We start from the raw sequence: 23,023 nt of genomic DNA, 5'->3' as shown, positions 1-23,023 counted from the left end.
AGATGTGTGATGCTGCCCTGCAGAGCGCTGCCCGCAGACACGCGGTGTGTCTCCTCCGACAGCTGCTGCCAAAGCAAAACCCAGCGGCTATTAAGGACTTTTTCTTTCTCTCCACAGTTCTTTTCTTCCATCTCCCCCTGATCTCTGGGAGCTCCATCCGCATTGGGATAGGCAGCAACTCCAGCCTCTGTAAGTAGTTTCTCTTTACGTCTTAATGCACTAACGCATGCCTTACACCTGTGTACAGCTGTAGGAATAGTGTAGCTGAATTCCTCTGGCAGATAAACATCAATCTGCGCACAAGCAAATCTCTTCCTGACCAAGGAAACAACGGAGTTAACAGAAGCTGGGGTCTTCGCACAGACAGAACACAGAGATGGGTGAAAGAACTGCCTGAAACAGAGCCACACAACGTGGCCTCAGGCACAGCTACTTCAATAATTTTTTTTAACGCTCAGCATTTTCTCCCACAACAAATTAACACAGAGCTGCTGCAACTGATGTACAAATGGAGCACATCAGTCAAAACTGATATCGTTTTGACACTTGCTAATGTAACGTGGCTAAAAAATCACTTCCAATCACTGAAATAAAACGCAGAAATTTGCCTTCCTCCCACTCTTCTCTTTGTGACCAACTTTGGTATTTATTCCGTGGAAGGTTTCTGAAATAGAACATAGTGCCCGTGGCACTGTCTGTCCTTCAGCAGAAAGCTGCTTGTGTGAAAGGAACCACACAAACACATCCAAGCCCTTTGATAAAAGAATGAAAAATGAAAAAGTACTGATGGTTGTAAGTATTAATTGTTATTAACCGAAAGCCACCATTTGCAGTACGTCAGTGAAGGACCCTGTGCTGCAGGGCTGCAGGCAGCAGAGCAGGGACAAACTGGGCTCCTCTGTCCTGTGCATGCTGCTCCCCCTCCCCAGGAGGTCCCAGAGTTCCTTACAGGGGAAAGAAAAGTACTTTAAGGGCAGGTAAAAGAAAGCAAACCATCTGGTTTTCAGTCAGATTTTCAGCGATTCAACACATACATATTATCTGTTTGAAGACCATGGTTCCTTTATGGCTAGAAAGTGACTACATAATTATGTATTTAAATATTTGTGGTCTTTCTGATAACTGTATTGGATGATAATGTCTCTGTTACATCTCAGAGCAAAAGGAATGCCCAGAGGTTTGTAAAATGTTCGTTTGGATGCCTGAATCGAGACAAACAGAAGTACAAAGTACTTCTTACACAGCAGTGTTTGACATTCAGCCTTAAGACTCCCATCTTCAAACCTGTGCTCCTCCTGAGCAGCAGCATCTCACCAAGCCAAGAAGGAACAAACGAGCTCATGCGTTCTGTACACAAGCACCCACAGCCAGGCTCAGTGATGTGCCTTAAGAACGCAGCTTTGTGGTGAGCCACAGGTCCCAGGGAGGCACTGGATCCCACTGCATGATGCCTTGAGAACGTTGGAGATGAAAGCACCAACCTCTGCCCTCCCTCCCAGCCTGTCCTCCAGCAGCACTACCAGGATTCTGTGATGCAGGCTAACACACGCTGCAGCTGCCCCCCTTCCCCAAACACCCAACAAAGCTCAATCCCTACAATGATCTACTCTTAATTTCCTTTCATTGATTTTTCCTCAAGGTACAGATGTCTTCTGAAGGCAGCACAGAGGACCCTTATCCCCTCACTTAAATGTGCAGTTCATATCTCCTCACAGTTTTCCACTTTAGGCTTTAATGACTTCAAATGTGGAGAAGGAAAAGGTGTTCAAATGCCTCCAAAACTAAACTTTGGAATTCTTCATTCTTCTCCCCTAGTAAGACACATCCTGCTCAGTATCTGTCTTCCATCAGTTTATTTTATGATGCCTTGGTATCATCTCAGTTACTCACATCAAGAATGGTTTTAATTTATTAGATTCCACGCTAGGAAGGTATCTGTTTCTTACCAAGCCTGACAGTTCCCCAGCCTTGTTTATGAGGATGCAGGCTGACAATGCCAAATCATCCATTCCCCTGTAACTGCTGACCAAATACCCTGGTTTCAGCAGCTTCTTCCCATCCTACATCCTATGCTTGATTTAATTTATTCATGGAGAGAACAACAGACTAGAATTCATTCCTGTGCAGCTACAGTGCAGAGGTACACAGATTAGAGTTCAACCTTGCTCCCTACTGAATAAATGGTAGTAAAGCTTTAGTTTTTGAAAGAGACCCAATGAAATCACTAGGTGTAAGACTGAGGAGCATCCCAGACAAGAGCAGGGGGAGATGTTCTGGAGGTGCTGAGCACTATTAGCTCAGGCAGGCCATCATTTCGTTACTGTGTAATGACTGGACTTGAGGTAGATGCTCAATGCAGTAGATGCCTAGACAACTCTTGTATGACACTGAAAGACAGACAGATGATGAGCTTTTGTGGTCTCCTTAAAAGTAACTGTCTTCACACACTTTGGAACTTTGGCTTCAAACGGAGAGCTGGCACAAGCAAACAATTCCATTTATGCAAATAGTCAATTGAGCTCCAGAACTTATTACATATTTTGCTACAACTTCCTGCACCCCCCCAGACTTTTTGCTTTAATTGATGATATTATGACATTAAGAAACCTACAGTCTCCAAGAGCCTGTGTGAAAATATTTCTCTGGAAGACACTCCAGCCAAAGCCACTTGGTCACCATCTATTTTTGCTTGTACCACACATTCTTTCCTGGGCCTCTGTAAGTTTCTTATCTTTAATAGCTGTTGTTCAGTTGCAAGTATGTTAATCCCTCTACTCCTGTCATTACAACAAGAATCTCTTTCAGCATTGTTTTACTGCATTAAAAGGGATATATAAATAAATAGTTCAATACATACCATTTCATCCATTTTTGCTTTTGAATCTCTCTTGGCAATTAATCTTTTGTAGTTTGAGGCTTTAACATGAAAAGCATGGTTTTTCATAGAAACAGCTCTCCAAGCATATGGTCTATAAAGGTTTTCAGCATGCTCACTTTATGCTGATTTACCAGCAAACAAGTGATAGGATTACTTCTATCAGTGCAATAGACATGTAGAAGACCCAACTGAAACTAAAGTTTTATCATGCCATGTCCTGAACAGAGCAATTGGCCTTGTCTGTACAGATTGCAGGTGCCTAGATAAGACAAAAGGTTGGAAGAGAAAAACAGTGACAGAGACATTAATTGCTTTGGATTTCATAGCAATCCAAGGAGAAGGGCAGGCTCTCCAAGCTCCCTGACTCTCTCTGCCCATTACTTGGCATACACACACTGCAAAGACAGAAACAAAGAGCAGCTATTTGGGATGACTGACTTTTAAGTATAATTTGAAAGGTATGTTGAACTACACCAATAATCAAGGTCCTCATACTAAAAAAGCTTGTAAAGTCAGACGTTCTTTTAGAAAGAATACAGGTCATTCAATAGCAGATTGACAAAACAATTACAGTGTATTCATAACCATTGTGTGCTGGGGTACATGCTGTACAGTACCCTCCCTCAGCCCCAATCAGAAACCATCACAACATATAAGAAGAGCACAAAACAGATACATTGAGAACAAAAAATGCTGTTTTTTTTTCCATATTGCACTGCTCCTTATGGTACACGTGATGATTTTTGATTTTTTTTTTCAGTTTTGCCAGTCAATTTGAAGGAAAATACACAATTAAAAAGTGCATACAAGGGCACTTTCTAAAAGGATTGTACCTAAACCCAAATTTTATTATGATAATTTTCACATTCTTAAATTACAAATGTTAACTTCATAAATTCATTCAAATGTGCACTGATTTGTAATACAGCCCCTGAAAACTGCCATCACACCTGGATTGGAACAGATCAGCTTAGAACTGGGATGTGTTTCTCTGGAAGAGACTTTGTTAGCTCCCTGTCATCTGTAGGAAAAACTGTTTTCAAATCTATCTCAAGGCAAAATGTACTTTAAAGACAAAATACTGTGCTCTAGCTTCTACCAAGACAGTTTCATTTGTGAGAAAAGGCATTACTTTCCAAGATGATGTTTCTGTCTGTACTCTGCAAAAGAAACTTGATTATCTAGAATTTGAACATTACTATTTGTTCAGTCAGTGCTAAGGGTGAATTTTTGCCTTCCTCTGTCCACGACTGCTCCATGAGGCCTGGACTTCCACTTATTCCTAAAAAAAGTATTTGCATATTTTTTGCCCACAAGTTTGGGTGGGGATTTTGCAGCTTCCCTTGGGAATAGTTGGAATATTTGCATCACCTGGGTTCACAAAAGACATAATTTACTCTTGCTATACCTGTAGCTTTTGGGAACGGGCTTGCACACACACACACACACTCCTTTACTGTTACTGTCCCACACTACTTTTTAGCTCAAAGAATTGCATCTGCCATAAAGTTTCTTATAATTTACAATGCTGGTAGTTCTCCCTGAAGATAATAAAATGTTGCAGCGGTTTCCTCGCATTTTCATGAGGTGTGCACCCCAAAGTGGCCTACAAAATTCAAGAACTGCTTTCTGGATGAGACCAGAGAGTTGTCTGTTTGTAAGTCAAATTAAGTACCAGTGAAGTGGTTAGAAGTAAAACAGGCATTTGATGCCACGTGAAGTGAACGGCAGAAAAATTTCTGACATCAAAAAGGGATGAAATTGTAGGCATTGGTGTAGGAGAATTTTGTCCAGCTAACACAAAGACTGAGCAAGAAAGATACAAAAGAGTATAGACTGGAGCAAGTTCTAAGAGGATTACAGTCATTAGGGCAACTTCAAACTAGCTGATGAACTAAATGGACTCTATGGAAAATATGACTGTGTTCATGAGATGCATTCTGGGACCAACTGCTTTACCAAATTTGTTAATATTTTTTCATTGGAATCATTTTCTTGTAGATGAATGCCTTCTTAATATTTGCAATGACAACATAAACAGTCTAAAGTTAACAAAGTTGTTCCATTTCTACAATGTTTGGTACCACAAAATAATGACTGCATAGCTGCTGCTTCTTTACTATTTTAACTCTTGAGAAACACAGACAGGAATCTCCACAGCCTTCACTGTAGGGAACTGTATTCCCTGTCACCCAAAGATTGCTTGAGATGGCCACCCCCAGTACAGCAGCCGTGTGGGAAACGTACTGCAGGGTTCTCCAAAAGCACAGAACACTACGATCTGATTGCTGGCCTCTAGATTGCAGAGCTGCCAGGTACAAGCATACAATCAAAGATTTACTGTAACACTATGTTGTCAGTGCTGGCAATATTTATAAATGCACTTGGGGTACTGACATTTTCCACTGGAGCAGCTGTGTGAAGAATTGGAAATCATGACCAATTATGCCTAGCTGCAGGATTTTGCAGCTATGAAGGCTATCAAAAAAAGCTCTGAATTAAAAACACTGGAGAGCTAACAAAAACCTGATTTAGAGGAACTGACAGTTCTGTCGGGTACCAGTTAGCAACTCTGGCCCTGTGTGTTTGCTCTCAGGAGCTGGTGCTGTTCACGTTGGGTTTGAACGTTTACTTGCCAGTATTGGGAATGTTTTAGATTGCTAATTCAAAGTAACCTGAATAAAGCTGTAATACTTAGGCCAATTTAAAGCTGATTTAAAGGTGAGGAGTTTTTCTGCCCAGAGCATCTCCCTAGCCAAACTTCCAATACTTTTTATTCTGTCTTTAATGAAGTTTTCTTTCTGCTCTACTTCTGTTCCTTGTTATTTGAAGGCCCAACAAAACTGTACAACGAAATGATGTCAGCACTTTCACTTACACACACAGATGCGCTTGAAAACAGCTTCCTTTTATCCACCATCAAAAAAGTCCAAGTTCAATTGCACCACTATTAAAATGCCCCCTCCGCCCCCAAAAAGAAGAAAAAGAAAAAGAAAAAAAAAAAAAAGAAAACCTTCTTTGAAAAATTTACTTTCTTTCCTCTCTTGTCCTGGACAACTATCAAACTGGTAAGGAGTTGTGAAAAAATTATATCTACAGCTAGGAAGCCATAATTCAGAATTATGCAAGATAGCAAGGTTTTTTTTGTTTTTAATCTGTGTGTAGTAAGCTGGGGCAAAGATGGATTGTTTTGTTTTGGATGTTAGGGCACATAAGTAATGCAGGAGGCTCTGGAACACAGTGCCCTCATAATTTCTTTGTTGTATTTCACCCAGAGTTCAGCTGTCTCCAGCACTACTTAAATGATCTGCAACAACAACATAGGAGACATTTGTTTTGGTCTCAGACCCTTCTCACAGTGAAGAGAGCATTTCCATCCCCCCACAGGACTTGAAAAAGCAGGTGCACTGACTTTCAGTAGCTACAAAGCTGTGTTACTCAGGAAGGAGCTGTAACACAAAGTCACCAGTCGTTTCTCCCCCTTGCAGATGAGCAGAGCATTCTGCCATGTAAGAAGGAAGAACTGCAGTGTGGCACCGGGCTCTGCCTCTCCAACTGGCTGCGCTGCCACTACAGGAAGGACTGCGGCCGGGACTACATGTCCATCCAGCTGACGTGCTCCAGTGAGTCACCCTGCCCTCCAAAGCAGGGCACGCTCCTGCGAATGTGAATCCTTTTTTTTCACTGAATCTGTACACTGCTGTACACAGGAGATTTGGTTTAGTTTTGCTGTTGCAAGGATATGGATATTTATAGGTTTATTTACTGACGTCTGAATCATTTATGCTACATGCTGATTGCAAGTGGAATAGTAAACAAATATCAGCGGTAGTGGGAATGGAATATTTGGTCCAGATCAAAATGCATTAAGCTAATGCATTGTGAAGGATGCTGCTCTGAAATGCCAGTTGGGAAAATAAAATTAAAAAGCCTAAAAAAGGGCGGGCGTCATTGCCAGAACCAATTAGGCACTGGCAGCTCTGCAGAGCAGGTTGGCTGGGCACCCTGTGCTCCAAAATGGCAGTGTGAGTAAATCCACTGCAGCAGATCAGAGCAACACCCGGGGAGCAGAGGAGAGGGAAGAGGTACATCAAGTCAGCAATGCCCAGTGCAGTTAGCCAGCCGTAGGATGACTGCTTGCAAATGCTGCAGAGAGCTTCAGCCATTTGTTTTGGAGCACAGATTTGTCACAGAAGTTGAAAGATGACTTGGAGGATTTCTGATGAACAGAAGTGCAGTAATCTCAGCAGTAGCCATTTACAAGCAAACTTCTAAGCCTTTTCTGTTCCTACTTTTTTCTTGTTATGTCCACATGGTAATTTCAAGCTAGAACTTTAACTGACATATTCTTTTTAACATATCCATTTTGTATCTAGCAACATCTAGGAGCACAAATACTTCTAGATCACTGTTTTACATGTTACAAGTGGGACTGATCACATACTGCTGTCACTAATTACCTGCCAGAAATATGTGTTGAATTTGGTTTTTAAGTTAACACTGTACACATTAGAACATAGCCACAACTCTGCAGAAATACCAGAAGTTAAAAGAGAAAAAGCAGACAGCCAGCTCTGGGCACAGGAAAGTGAACAGAAACCTGAATTCCAGGGGTGAGCTTTGCACATGGCATCCTCCAGTGGTATTTGGAGTGGGGGGCCACGACAGAGCTGAAGTGAAGGCAAAGTGCAGGCAGGAGGTCCTCAGCTCCGGCTGCTCAGTCTGTGCATCTGTGCTTGCCACACGAGCTGGCTTTGCAGTGTAGATCAAACATTAATACAACACAGGCACTCTGTAGAATTGATCACAGTCATTAAACAGAGCTCCAGGTCCATGGAGCATGGAGAGATTATGAGCTTATGACTGAGCATACAGAAGGACTGCGGTTAGCGTGTGCAGGAAGACACAAGGCCTGAATGTAGGCAAGACCTCAGCTTCTCATGCTGTAGTTGTTAACACCATCAGCAGAAATTAGAGCTAGTCATGGGATTTTCTGCAGCAGTGTGTTGGGGAATGGTGGTGGAAAATCTGTGGGAACACAACAGTTCTGATGGTCTTGTATCTTGCCTGGATCATGTGAAAACCTTTCAGCAGCTTTTATCTGACAGAAGTATGCATTATTTTCTGCCCTTCCATAGGAATGGTGCATGGAGTAAGAAATAAGTGGCAACCAGCACTTTCTAATACATGCAAAAACATATTTTTCTAAATGCAAAGCTGTCAGTTCAGCACTAATAAGCTATGACAGAGAGAGTTGATAAAACAGAGTCAAACAGTCACAGGCTTGCTCTGAACACAGTACAGATTTAAGACCTCAAAACCACAAAACCAACAGATGATTTGCAATAGTTACAGAAGTGCTCAAAAATCACAAACTGCCTAGAGGAGAAATTCATTATTTCTCAATGTAAAGGTTGATTTTCAGTTCACAGCTGAACTTGAGAGCAGTGTCATCCAGCAAGGCACTAACATCTGTCACTTCATCTGTACCTTACAGATAAAGGAATGTTTCAGACAAGGCAGGTGCCAAAGCACCTATATTGTGTGCTGATCCTGCTGAACGATAGCAGGGCCTGTTAGAAGATCAGCACCAACTGTATGGAAAGATACACGGTTAGACCTGGGGCGGCTGCTTCAGCCCCCTGCTGCCCAACAGAGCACTGCTGCCTGGTGCTGAGGGGCAGGGCAGTGGGAGCAGGGCAAAGGGAGGGTTGATGGATTGCCCCACACTGTGAACTCTGGCAAAGAGAAGGTACATTTACTCGAGGAGATCTGGGGGCTTATCAGAATCTAAAGAGAGTGTGAGATCTGTTTTTTAAACATCGGCAGTGCATCAATCACTGATGCAAACTAATGACAAAGAAAAGGGAAATGATTCCTGTTAACTGTGCCATTAACACCTCTTAATATCCTGAATTCACTTACAAAGGCATTCAGTTGGAATAAAATAGCATTTATAAAATCAGATACAGAAGTGTCTGTAACAGGGACTTCCTGTGTCAGTGACATCACCACATGAATAAGAGAAAAGCTATGCAGGTGAACAGAACCTCAGAAATGGGAGCTCCGGTGGTTTTTCCCACCTTAAGGTAGATTTCTACCCTCCATAATTCCTCACCTCACAGAGACAAAGTAGTTCTTTTCACAGCATACTCTGGGAGCTTAATTTTAGTATTTAAAAGTCCAAACACTAACACAGAAGTATTTTATTTAATATGCAGTTACCATGAAATTCAGTCTAATGGGAAAGAGCATGAATTATTTCAAGTGCATTTGAAGTACAAATATATTCGGCTATCCTTTCTGTATCAGCGAGCCAGAATCAACTGGATTCTTGCATCTTTGTTCTCTTTCTCCCCTTCCTCTTTCTTATGCTTCCTTTTCTGAAACTGATTGACAGTGATTTTTTGCCATTAAATCCCCCTGAATCAGAGGTAGAGCCACAGCTGTCATAACGAAAGCATTGTACTGCAGGAACTAAAGTGAAGCAGCCCTGAGAAGCAATGCATAGATTTGTTCCAGTTGAGAAAACAAGCTAATGTTTCCCTTGCCGTAAGAGGAAATCAAATGTATAATCTTTGCTCAAAGGCTAACTATATATTTCTTCAGAAAATACACTCACCAAAATAGTGCTGACCTGTGGCACTGAAGATGTACTTGCCTCACCTACTCCTCTTCTTCCAGTCCTCAGCCAGCTACTTAGAATAGAAGCTCACACACATACCAAGTTTTTAGCTGCCTTTTTGTGTCTCACATTACCTATGTGTATTTTTTAAGGTTGAATTATCTACCTAGAGGATTTCATGAACTCATGAGAAAGCAGTATTAAAGGCTAAAATTCTGCTTCAGATTTAAACAAACATTTTCACTGGACCAAAGGGAACTGCCCCACTGAAGCAAAAGACAATCATGACCTGTGCTGTAGTTGATACTTCTTTATTACTTTGCAAAACTTACAGTAACTGTCCCCCATGACGATCTTACTTAGGGTTAATATTAACAGGAGCCAGATCTAAGTTTGTTTTAAAAGCTTCATCTACCCAGGTAATTCCACAGATTGTCTTTTCATTCAGCAACACAATTAATCTAAATTGCTTTAATTGAAGCTTTATATAATATTACATAGGTAATCCTGCCTATAGAAAACCCTGCTTGGAGTCAGCTAAGGCAGTTAATTGTTAACTGCTGAGATTACTGAAGAAAGTATGCTTTAATACTAGCTAGTCTTTGAGTTTGGACAGCTCGTGTTGAAAAAGCAGACTTCAGGAGAGGCATGGTACTCTATAAACAACTCTTACATGCAGCTCTTCAAATAGCAGTGACAACAGTCACTGAAAACATTAAATTATAACATAATGAAAATATCCTTTTGTTTTTATTCATTCCAAGTTAATTCCATTAGATGTCCTTGTAAACTCATTCTATCTGAAGAAATGTGTTGTTTCACTGTCTCCTTACAAATCTGCATCCAGGTAGAGATAATAATACTGAATTATTTGATAGGATATAAAGACTTGCTGGTTCAGTTTCACAGTGAAAAATTATCAGTAATATTGTTATGTTTTGAAATATATTGAAATATTTTCCTGGTGGCATTGTTACTGGAAGAGAAGCTGAGGTTTAACAGGAGAGTTTCTGTCAAGGTCATACGCCAAAGGCTGCTCTGTGAACCTGCAAACAGGCGAGGAACTGATCTAGTTACAGAGGTGTCTCAATGCACCTTTTCTTTTGAAAAGACTATATGAATTTCAAAATAGACTGCTTTAAAACTTGTAGGTAAATTCTATTATAATTTGTCCATAATACAAGCTTTCAAAAAGACAAGAAAAAGAGCCCATCAGCTAGACAAACACCATTCCCATAGCACAAATGCATAAAGCAGTGACACAGTTTTTGGATGCACGTTTCAGCAGTCTCTGAGTTGGAGAGTTTAGTATGAACAAAATCAAGGTATTTAAAGTGCATAAAGTATGCACACAAACACTATCCTGAAAGGAGACCCAACTCCTTTGTCCGCAAGCTCTTTCTCAAGAAATAGCAGGACCCAGCTTTTTGGCACAGCAGCTTTACAAAACATTACTTAAGTGTGAAACACATCAGTGGAAGTCAAAATAAGATGAATAGAGAGCAAGTAGAAAAAGTCTGGGCCAGGGGACATAAAACCTCCTAAAAATCTTCAACTCAGATATGCCTTAAGTCATGACATATAATTTGATTAGTTTCATATGAATGCCTAACATAAGACATTTGTTCAGATCATTACATTGCAATATGTTTTATATCTGCCAGGCTTTCTTTCAGAGAGCACAGTGGCAAATACATAAGCAGGGCAGAAATAAAAATATGGAAAGGTAAACAAGATGTTCTTTTTATCTGTCTTAGTCAGCATTGTTAGACTATCATAAACAACAGTAATTCCCAGCACTGATAAATGCTGTTTATTAAGGAACTAAATGCTGCTGACGTCCTTTCTGCAAGGAGAGAAGCAGAAGTTGTGCTGCAGTTTGCTGCTGGGAGGGCCAAAGAAATGTATGTGCTGATGGCGTGAGAAAGGAAGACTGAGGAGTTCAGGATCTAACTTAGGTCATGTTCTGTCTTAAGGTGGGAAGTTCTTCACCAGCTGGGAAGTTCTTCACCAGCCTTGTAACACTGCCCCTGTCATGGAAGTTATGTGTGCTTTGCTGGATTCTTTGCTGAGAGCTCAGCATGCTTTTATAACAAACCTCAGGGCAACTGCAGGGATTACTTTTGTTTTCTGTGGATTCAGTTGTCTGCCCCCAGGACTGCTGGATTAATTTGAACTTGAATACGTAAAAAATATATGAATTAATGTATACAGAAAGCAGTGGTGGAAACTCAGGGAATGTGCTGTGCCAGGTGACAACAGAGCAGGTTGGGCTGGCCACGTGCCTCTGCTCTAACAGAACAGCCGTGCTGGGGATTCTCCCAGGAGAGAAACATGTCAGAACTGACACAATGTTTGCAGCAATAAGCTGTGTTGGCAAAATTCTTGTAGATGTCACCAAAATGTAAATGAACTCCACTGACTCAGGGAAGCAGTCTCCAGCAGACAGAGACACAGATCGTATTTGCATTTAGCAGGGGATTACAAATATCATTGTTCTCTCAGACTGAGACTCTTGGCTCGGTGTCAGCAGTGCAGAGATGCGTTTCTTTTCCTTGAAGCTTTAAAAGCAAAAGAATAAAATGTGTATCCCTGTGCTTGTCAGCTAGCTGCTTTTCACACGTTGCCTCAGGAATCCCAATTCTGAAGACTGGGAATATGGGGGAGTGCAGGCACAGTCTGGATATGCTGACACTGTGCAGTTTCAGTTTATTGTTTGGTGCTTGAAAAATTGCCTTCTTTGTCTCATGAGAGATACTGGCATCCTCATGGCTTGCAGGTTGACAGTATTGAAAACCTCCTGACAGTAATACCATACCCTCCCTTTGAAAAGAGAACAAGCATTCAGATTTGGAGGCCAAGCTACAGTTCTCTATGAGCCCTGCTACGCAGGGAAACACAGTGCCCTACCACACATTACTTACAGCAGCAGCACACCTGCAGCATCAGTGATACCACGATCATTCTGCGAGGAATCCACTCCCTTTGCTGGTTATTTCACCCAAGCCAGAAGGGAAGAGATCAGCTAGGATCCCTCTGTCTTCTCTGCTGTTACGAAGGATGGGTGAAGTGGCATTCACCAAGGAAAACTAAAGCATGCCTAAAAGTCAGCATCTCTCCTACCACACTATAGAGACATGAAAACCTTGTTTCGGTCTGCTAAACTGCAGTGAATAAAGCCTAATTTTATCAGTAGGATTGCCAGCAAGACTGAGAAGAGCTCTTTATTAAAGGATGATAAGTGAAAGTTAAGATTAAGGCTGACATTAGGCAAACCGATTTCATATTAATCTTGATTTGAGATCACAACACAGTGACTATTTGTGAAAATACATGCATATACCCATTTGTAGGAGGCAGACATGGGTTTGATGGCTTTTCATATTAAATTATCTCAAGTAAGAACACAAAGAACAGCGTTTACAGAGTAAGGAAGAAACCAGTGGAGAAAAAAAAGTCACTGAAATAACAAAAGCATTACTAAAAAGTATATTCAATAATAAACTTGCAAATAAGGATTATAGTTATGGTCCTAACTTATAGATGCTCGTATAGAAGAACAATTAATCTGGTATCATATCATGATCATACATATGCACATATACTAAAGCTGCACACATAAAACTAGCAGGAAAGCATGAATGCAGTTCTGAAAAACAAAACAGAAAACAACAGTGTTCCCCCAGCACATCCTATTAGTGTCCTGCTCATTTTGAATCCTAGCCCAGTTAAGTGCCTGCTTCGTGGTAATTTCGTGTTTGTAAATAATTGAAAGATGAGCAGATAACTGAGCCAGTGCACAAGATAATTTGACTTGATTGCTCATTTAATGACTCAGGAGCTGGTGATAATGAAAGCTTGTTCAGATAGAGAAGAAACAGTGCAAAAGACATTAGAGGGTGCCACGCTTTATCACTGATACCTACCCCATAGGCAATGAGATAGTACAAAAAGACAATTGGTGCTAAATCCTTCTCAGGAAGCACAATCGTAATTCATACAGTCAGTAATCATAATGACAAATACTATCAATTAATATGCTTCACATTATTCATTACTTCTGTTTCTTTGTAATTTTATAAGGCTGATACGTATGTTTCTCTTTGCAGAGTTTTTGGGTAATCAAACTGATAAACTGAACAGAAGGAATAACCACACAAAGTACTTGTATAGCTCCAATTTCTCTTCTTTGTAGACAGGGTTTATCTCCAAGTAGCACCAGAGAGGAACTGCAGCAGTAACTTTCCTTTCAGAACCAAAAGCCTCACTGAACAGTCCTAGCACTTCTTGAATCAACAAGGTTGCCCACACCTTCACAAGCAGTCAGTGCTTGCAAGCTCAGGTATATTGTTAGCAACAAGGCCATCTGTTTTTATCAACAGCCTTCTTCGCCTGTCCCTTAAATCTGGTATTTCAGCTAACCATGCAGCAGCTGCTATTTAGAAAAACCTGTGATCTCATCTCCAGAAGGGATGGCATTAATGAGTGAGACAGTAAATATCAATACAGCAATTATTTTAATAATGCAAACAGTATGATATTTCTTGTATCCCACGCTGTCAACACAAGGGAGATCAGAGATAGGGTCTGAAGTGAAAGTTCCTGCACTATGCGATACCCACTGTGGCCTTTGGAGCAGACATGGCAGCATGCTCAGGCCACTTTCCCCAGGTGTTTAATTGCATGCTCACTGTGAAGACACTGTCCAGCACAACACAGACATATCCTACCGTGTTTCACTGGGATTTCATGTTTCTCTAGTAACCCTGGCACACTGCTTTTTCTCTTTTATTACTTTCAGTGATTTTCACAAAGAAGCTTTTTTCAGACTAGTGTTCACTTTTCTATGGCTCACACACTATTTTCACTGTGTCATATAAAATAGGAGGTATTTTCATGCTGTCAGCTCATTCATAAAAGGACTCAGTGCCTGTTAATGCAAAGAATATAAGATTTCAATGTGTTTGAACATCTGATTGTTTTTTACATCTCATTGGTCATGCACATGACACTGAATTGGTTCATACATTCACACCAGAATCAGTGTAGCAGCACATCCAGCTACCCCATGCAAATCCTACCCATGTAAGGCCAGGTACAAACAATTAAAATATCTAAGTTTAATGACCTCTTTGAGACTGTTATAAATTGTTCTGATATGAGCTTTTTGCATTGCCCTCATATTAAATCACATTCTGAGTTCCCCTGTATTACAGGACTGTAATATAATATGTACCTTTTTGTTGGGAAAAAAAAGCATCTCACTTCACTGTGTGAAGCTTCTTGGCCTCCTTATGAGTCTAACTGTAACAGTTAATATGTAGATAAAAATAATTCAGGCAGATAAGAGGAAACTAAAGAAGAGGACTGGATTTCTGATGTGATTCCATTTTAATTTGCTTTAGGCAACTGTAAAAGTCTTTGCTGCTAACAAATACGTTGATGAAAGTGCCTTTGCAGTCACGTGCGATCAGGACAACCAGGAATAGAAATAACTTTGTCTTCTATTACAAAATTGTTTATATGTTTCTCCATATATTTGCTTTTGCACTTGAAAGGGAGTAGAAGAGGATCTTCCATCACCCTAGATACCCATTTTTCCCACCAACAATCCTATAGCTCTTTCTCAAAAATTATTTTTTTTGTAGGTAAACGGGGACAATTTAACAGAGGGCTTTCCTCCATTAATATTAACTAAAGTAAAATAGAATGGCTTGTATGAAGGTGAGCTGGGAGTTAGCAGCAGGGCTCACAAAACAATCAGGGGTCAGTCTGTGCTGCCACAACAGACTAATAGCCAAAAAAAGATCATTTTGCCTCACCTGAAAAAGCAAATTGTGTCCAGAGATGAAATCACAGTTATTTGATGAACTAGGAAGAACAGTTCCTGACCTTTAACACCAGACTGAACATACAGAGCACATCCCTTTGATGTGAACTCTGCAGCTGTGAGGTGGGAGCTGCCTGGTATTTCTCCGTGCTGTTTCAAGCAGTGTCCGTAACACAGCATTTATTGAGGTAGTCCACCTACGTTTATTTTGAACCACCCCTGCAGGACACACTCATTGTCTGGGACTGAGACATTTTCTTTGTTTGGAGTGCTACAGAAATGAGCTGGGCTTACAAACAGCCTGTGTTCCAGTTAAGACTTTGTCAGGTGCTCTCAGTGGGCATTACCGAGGATCTAACCTACAGCACTGCTTATTACAAACATCCACAGAACCTTTGTACATCAAAATTTAATCAACTTGCCTGTAACATATAATTATTTAAACAGAGACTCATGTAAGAAAGTGTGCTCTCACAAAAAAAGGCGAAGTTCACGTTCCAGCCTTACTGTGTCCTTCCATTATTTTCTCACCCAATTTCATTCAGCGACACACAGAGCAGTACTCACTGTAATTTCTGCTTTCTGTACAGATAACTTTTTAAAAACCTCTTTGAAAATAAAAAATAGATTAGTTTTAAGAACAGGGAGAAATTGCCATGGTCTACTTTTCTTATTGCTTTGAAAGCAATCGGTGCAGCATACACAGACGTTTCTGAGGGCATTTGTAAATGTCAGCCCTTAGGCTAATTCTTGTTATAAGTCAGGGGAAAACCCAGGACTTGTGACTTCTCAGCAGACAGGAAGGAGCAGTACCTGCTCTAGCAGCTGTCAGCACTTACCCTATGCTGAAGCTAGCTCCGTTTTACGTTTAAAATATGCACCCAAGCATACTGCAGTTTATATAGAAAGGTGAATAAATATATAAATACACTTCCCTAAGGGCCAAACTTTTTCCACGTCCTTTCTCCACCAGCTCGAAGAGCAATCTCATATTTATTTAAGCACCATGTGCAACCTATAAAAAAGCTGCATACAGAAGGCAGCGGTGTTATGCGACTCCAAGAAATACACTCCTGCCTTTCACCTGGGGAGAAGTGGCTTTTTGCAGCCATTCAGTGGCGCAGCTCTTCTCCCTCATTTGTACTGATTCAACAGAAATATGGAAGAGGGCAGAATATCTGACGTGGACCAAACAGCCCCAAAACACTGCACAGAACACATGTGGGAAGGGGTTGTATGACAAGTCCTGTACTGATTTACCAATCCTCTAACCAAACAAGTCTTCTACAGTAAGCAACTGAGTTTTAAAGAGGGTTTTACCCCCTAAGTTTTACAACAGTAATGTCTGAGTAATTTAGTTTCCGCAGTTCTTCTACTGCCCTTGAATTTTCATGCCTCCTATAGCAGTAAAGACAGCAAGTGAGTGCAGCCATCCCATGAATCAATATCTGTTTTGCCATTATCGACATTCCTGCAGCTGTCTCTCGGCAGAAGCCCTATTCAGACAGAATCCGAGTGAAATGGCTTCTTAATGGTATGAGAAAAAGCCTGTATTTATGCAGGCAGATACAAATGATAATGTAAGTCATACTGTAGGCATTGTAAGTTCTGGGACATCTACACCATTATTCATATGGAACTGCATAACAACACTACAAAGCCATTTTAATTATTTCAGAAAATTCAAGTCATCTTAAAAGGAAGACATTATATACAATAAGATACATATGATAACACATCTTAAAACAAGCCAGTGTTTGTTAACTGATTTCTCTGTGTCCTACATAACCAGCCAGTTCAGTATTTCTGTTGTCATTATTTCATACGTAATGAATGTCAGTCATTCCCCTATGATTTTGTCAAGTATATCATTACTATTGAAGACTGGAGATGAGGATGGAATAAGAAATAGGATCATGTCTATGAATCCGAAGCAGTATGTAGCCAACAGTTCCATAAGTTATTGTCTACCCTATAGGTATCTTTTTAGGTCACAGTGCAGTTCAGACATGACCTCCTAAAGAGAAGATGTGAGACATCCAGATCCCAGTTCAAGCAGACACACTGATGGGGTAGAACAAGGAATTATTTTCCAGCTACAGTTCTTCAAAAACCATCCATGTCAAAATAAAAAGAAAAATTATTACACTGCTGCTTTTTTCTCCAAAACTCAAATACATTTATGTGCTAAAATACCAGAAATTCTCATAATACAAAAATTGCCCCATTCAAGTTACTGCCATCCTAGGCTGGACTTGAGCTTATGAAAGTAACTTTACCGTAATGGAAAAAATTGGATTCTCATCATACTTATTTCCAAACCCTAACATGGAGTTTCTGAAAAAACATAATAGTTTCAGGTCCTACTTTTACAATTGCATTAGTTCAAAGTTATTTGTATATGAGAAAATAGGGGAAGAAAAATATTGTCCATCACAAAGTGGGCTCCAGAGTGATTTGTTTCACTGGAATGGTATTTATCATGTTGATAAAATAGACCAGGGATCTGAAAATTGGAAGATTTTTCCTGTTAATTTGAAAGAGCACCTATACACGCTGCTGTGACATCAACATAATACCCTGAAGCCACAGCATCTAAGAAGATTTATTTTCTGAGCCCTTATGCAGCCCCATTCTCTTTTCTTCTGACATACCCAATTTGCAGGCTGCTGGTGATCCAATCTTATTCATTCTGGCTCTATAATAAGGATGTCAATGTAAGAAGAGAAAAGTCATTATCTGATAGCTAGTAGACATGATAAAAAGGCAGAGTTAGATATCTCAGAGGAAAGGCCACCCTTTCTGCTTTGGATGAACTCCTCAAGGTCATGGGCAGCTTTTGTACCTGTAAATATGCTCCTAATTCACTTTAAGCTGAGTGCATCAGATAACTCTGAAATGTTTCTACCACACAGTCTGATGTTCTAAATAAGGTTTTGATGTTTTTCTCTCTTTTTTTTTTTTTTAACTATCAATCAGTGCAAAGCTTTAATTCCTATTAGAACACATGTACACGATGAGAAAGATCAAAGAGATTATGTTAGCTGCAGAGAAACATTCTAAATTTATGGGTTCTGCCTGGTTAATAGAATAAACATGGACTTGGGTTATTCTCCCGAAGTAGCAATAACCAGGTGAGACAAGGTAACCCTTTGTATACAATGGCATTTACTGCAAATTTTAAAATAAGTATCACAGTTGCAGCAACTGACAGCAAGAATGTATTTATTCTTTGACTTTGAAAAATAACCATTACATTCTAGAAGATAAGCTGCCATCAAGCTCTAATTAATGGGCTCTCAAGCAGTAAAAGAATGAAATAGCATGAGCTACAATATACATGAGCTAAAAATTATACCAGGAGTCTTTAATCAATGAGCACGTACACCATATGATGCCACGTAAGGTAAAAGTTTGAGGCTAAGAGGTTATTACTGAATATCAATTGTACCTTAAGAGGCAGTTTAGTTTTCAGTGTGCAGAGCAGAAAAACATACAGACCAGAGCACGTGAGTCGCCCCTGGGCTGCACACAGCAGCAGCAAGCAGCAGGAGAGAGAATTAAATATGCTCTTGGGCCTTCTGAACTGAGAATTCTTTTTTTTCCCAGTACTACTTATACAACTCCCATAAATCTGATTTATAGAGAGAACAATTTCCAGATTATTCTGGTCTTCCAATCCCTTGTTCAACTCTGCTGCAGGATAATAAGAGAAATGCAGAAGGACCAACAACGGCCTTAACTGTTCTTCACATCATCATCAGTTCCTATTAAATACCATTTTAACACTGAACATGATAAGGAAGCAGTTGTTACCTGCACCTTCTCTATAGCATAGGAAGAATGTGATGTATGGCATTAAGGCAGAGACAGCTAATGCATGCTGTAATGCATGCTGCAATGACACAAGCCATTGCTACAGAGAGCTACAAAACCTGTCCTTATACTCACTCATCAATTCACCACCTTCCAGTTTTTAATGACAGCTGCAAGCTTCCTGTACTTTCTTGGTTTTTGACTTTCCAGGCCTTGGTTATTCCTGTCTGAGTAAGTTTGCCATCACAGCTTCTTGCAGTCTACTTCAGCAGTGAAAGCACAGTGCTTTCCTCTTCTTATTAAGGATGAGGGGGCAATGGAAAGAGAGGAACTAGGCTGGCTTCAGTTTTATCATTAAGTGAGACTCTCAGACAAGGAATCAGAAGTAAGCACAGATCCGTCAGACATGTTTCATGGAATATGTGCCAGAGATGTGTCACGCCTGACAAAAGTAAACACTTCTGAGAACAACTCAGTTCTATGGAATAAGTGAAATTTTTGAAATCCTTCACTACAGCCAGAGATTGGAGAGGTTAAACAAAAACCAAAATATAAACTGGTTAAGTTTCCATTCCATTTAAAAATAGCAGCTTGCTTGCACAAAAATAAAAGATAGAACTGAGTATAAATATAAATCAAATGCAGACTGGATTTTGACCTGGAGCTGCTCCTGATTTATACTTGGGATAACCACAGTAAACCCCACAAGCAGATGGTATCCTGGTGTTTATCGAGCGTAAGCAAGAGTTTCCAACCTTCCTTATAATCCAGAAAGAAGAGCTTTGAATCCAGTAGAAGTTTTGGGGGGAGGAATTTAATTCTCATGGGGCTTTTGCATTCACTGACTTTAATGATCTCTCTCTCTCCCCCTTGCTACAGTGATGCTCTAGTCAAAGTCAATGTCTACAAAGTCAGCATCTGAAATCCACTTTTCCAGTTTGTTTCTGTAACACACCCACTTCACTCACTTTGCAAGCTCCTGTCTGGGAGCTGCAGAAATAAGCAGTGTGAAAGCAGCTGCAGCCAGAGGCCTATTTCACAGTACAGCAGCAAGTGCATAATCCAGTTGGCCACTCTTGGGTAGAATCATAATCAACTTTGAACAGGAACTGTTCAAAAATGAAGAATCAACAAAATCTTTATCACTTCCACTAATTTAGTTCATCTGTGGGCCTTGCTGGGATCTCTCAACTCCTTCTTGCCATCTGTCAATCTCCTCCCTTTATAAAGAGGCTACATATTCCAACACTGTCCCAAACAGGGAAAAAAATGAGGCAATCAGAAACATGCTTTAAATTGCTTCAGTGTTTGAGATATTTTACTGTGATCATTTAAAATCAAAGCATGCTATGCATTATCCTATACTCAGCTTCCTCCCACTTGCTTCCAGTCCCATATGCTTCTGTTAATTTGATTTGTTAAAGATAATAGGAGGAGTTAGGTCAACCCCAAATAATTGTACTAACCCAGGATGTTCAATTAATGCAACTGCTCTGTCACTGTGCTTCAGCTCTAGTTCAGCAAATGTCAGCCTGGGAAACAAAACCATGACTGTATCAGGAATGACCCACATTCAGTGACACATCCGCATACTGAGGCACTGCTTTCTGACATGATCTAACTCAACTACATCTACAGCATCAGTTACCACGAAGTTAGACAGGACACGGGAGCTTCCCTTCAAAGAGAAGTTAATGAAGAGGAGAAATAGCCCTACGTACACCCCAGAAGTGCAGCTGTAGTACATCTCCTTCAGCTACGTGGAGTTACTCTACAAGTTGGTCAGTTGAGATGGAAGGATGGCTGGGTATAATAAAAATAATGTCATATTCAAGGGATGTTGCAGATGAATCATTTATTGTCTAACAGCAAACGAATAGTGTGGGCAATTTTCTACTAGTATTTAATTCTAAATTAAGTGTTTGCTCAGCCGTATGGGCTCCCTGTATTCACAGAGTGGCCATATGGGCACTGTATTCCCAGCTGCACTTGCCAGCATGTTCCATTTGTGTTGTGTCGGGTTACACGGCTCCCATCACTGGATAAAAGCAACGCCTTGTGCATACGGTGTCATCCGTATTTAGAGGACTAGATCTCAAGTATTTATGTTTGCACTGTTCACAATTTGAAATTTCATTGAAAAAATAAACCCCCACCTCAAAGAAAAGGTTAGCGCACTGCTACTGCTGATATCTTTATGGACTTTACATAAGTGTACAGATACTTCTATTCTGGAGGCAAAAATGAAACATTTTTATGTACAGAAATATACATTTATCAAAAGAATACGTATTTGGATAAGAAAAATTTATTCAACATTCTTTGCCAGAAGTAACATCTTTTGCCTCCCCCAAAAATTCAAAACAGAAATGCTTATGTGAATGCAGGGTCTGCAGTCATCAGTCACCTCAGCAGTTCCCACTGTAGTAAGTCACCGCAGTACTCACAAAGCTTGCAGGACTAGACTCACAATGTCAAATTGAAAATAATACCACCAGAGAAGTTCATCAACCATATATTGTTTTAGGAGCTGGGCTAAGGGGAGTGATTCATTCCTCTAATAAGAGCAATATTGCAATATATCCTGTCTCTGCCAGAGACCTGGTTCAATTAGATTAAGAACATAAAAAGAGAAGGATTCATGAGAGCGAGAAACAGCAGATAAAACAGACATATCTTGGAACAACTAAGGGAGCTCTGAGAATGTTCTAGATAAATGGGCTGTCTTGTAATAAAAAGATCACTCCTCAAGTACAAAGGGAGAGTATAAGTGAGTACTTTCTATCTGACATCACCAATAGCCCATTAAATTCCTATTAAGCAAAGCAAGACCAAATATTAGTGCTCATACTGAGTGGTGCCATAGGAAGAGTCAATCTGCTCAGACACAAGCTGACTTCTATAGCTAAACTTTTAAAAATCTACTAAAAAACTCTGTTCAACTATTTTATTTTCTTTCCCTTCCCATTAGCCAAGTTGTTAATCTGCTGTCCCAGCTTCATAAGATCTACCAGCACACACACACAGCCTCTCTTCTTTTCCTCTGAATTTGCTGGGAAGTTTGTCACCAACTCCAGTTTCAGGATTATTTGATTTCAAACTGAAAACCACAACCGAGCAGCATATGGAGGAACTCACATCCCAGGTTCAGCTTCTCATCAGGACGGCGTGGATTCTTCCCCTAATTCTATAGCAGGAGGTTGGAACTAGATGATCTTAAAGGTCTCTTTCAACCAAAACCATTCTACAATTTTCTGTGATTTTTTTTATCATTGCAAGTAAGCTAAAAGTACCAGTACATTATCTGCCAGTACTTTTTTTCAAAGGTGTCTGTTTCTTGCAATTGTGATTTAAACTAAACTGCAATATTGGCATCTTTCAAAGGCAGAATTTGCAAAAAATCTGACCAAACAAGGCTGCTGAAAGCCAGCAGGAGTACACACACTGCTTGAGCACGTTGCCAACACAGATAGTTAAAAAACTGTACAGATGAGAAACATGATTGGAATTTCGTCAACACTGAGAAAGCTTGGTTCTGGCACAATGGCCATAGGATCTGCCCCTCAACCGCATATCGCATTCCCCCACATTTAACACTACAGGATCACTTTTCAGAAAATTCAGTCTTTCCTTTTGGCACATAATGTTTTGTAAAAGCTCAGCACATTTCTTGGCTGTCTGTCTTAATTGCTCATAACGATTCTCAGCCAACAGTCAAATGCTTCTGAAAAATTAAAAATAAAAATAAATAAATTAAAAAAACCAAAGCTACTACATGCTAATTCTCCAGTCTGGCTTAATACTTCTAGTCAGTTCTCTCAATGTCAGGTGTTAGCCAATGAGAATATACACTGGCTTGAAGCCATCATCTTAA

General features: G+C 40.2%; 2 protein-coding genes across 6 annotated transcripts in view; one reads left to right on the top strand and one right to left on the bottom strand.

Annotated features, from left to right (window-relative positions):
- CDH11 (cadherin 11) overlaps nucleotides 1–23,023 on the bottom strand; it is a 742,884-nt gene that overhangs the window by 700,084 nt on the left and 19,777 nt on the right. The gene's annotated exons all lie outside the window — the stretch shown is intronic.
- Nucleotides 1–23,023, top strand: part of BEAN1 (brain expressed associated with NEDD4 1) — a 39,542-nt gene that overhangs the window by 716 nt on the left and 15,803 nt on the right. The window contains exons 2-3 of one of the 2 annotated variants that reach the window (XM_031615431.2): nucleotides 118–189; nucleotides 6,367–6,501. In XM_031615431.2, the coding sequence (XP_031471291.1) occupies nucleotides 118–189; nucleotides 6,367–6,501 (207 nt within the window). Of the gene's footprint in view, nucleotides 1–117; nucleotides 190–6,153; nucleotides 6,281–6,366; nucleotides 6,502–23,023 lie in introns of those variants that run through there. The other variant, XM_090149372.1, reaches the window with a different exon arrangement.

This window comes from Phasianus colchicus, chromosome 13 (genome assembly GCF_987193195.1).
Source record: "Phasianus colchicus chromosome 13, bPhaCol1.hap1.1, whole genome shotgun sequence".
NCBI classification, from domain to species: Eukaryota; Metazoa; Chordata; class Aves; order Galliformes; family Phasianidae; genus Phasianus; species Phasianus colchicus.
This window is presented reverse-complemented; position numbering and strand designations above follow the sequence as displayed.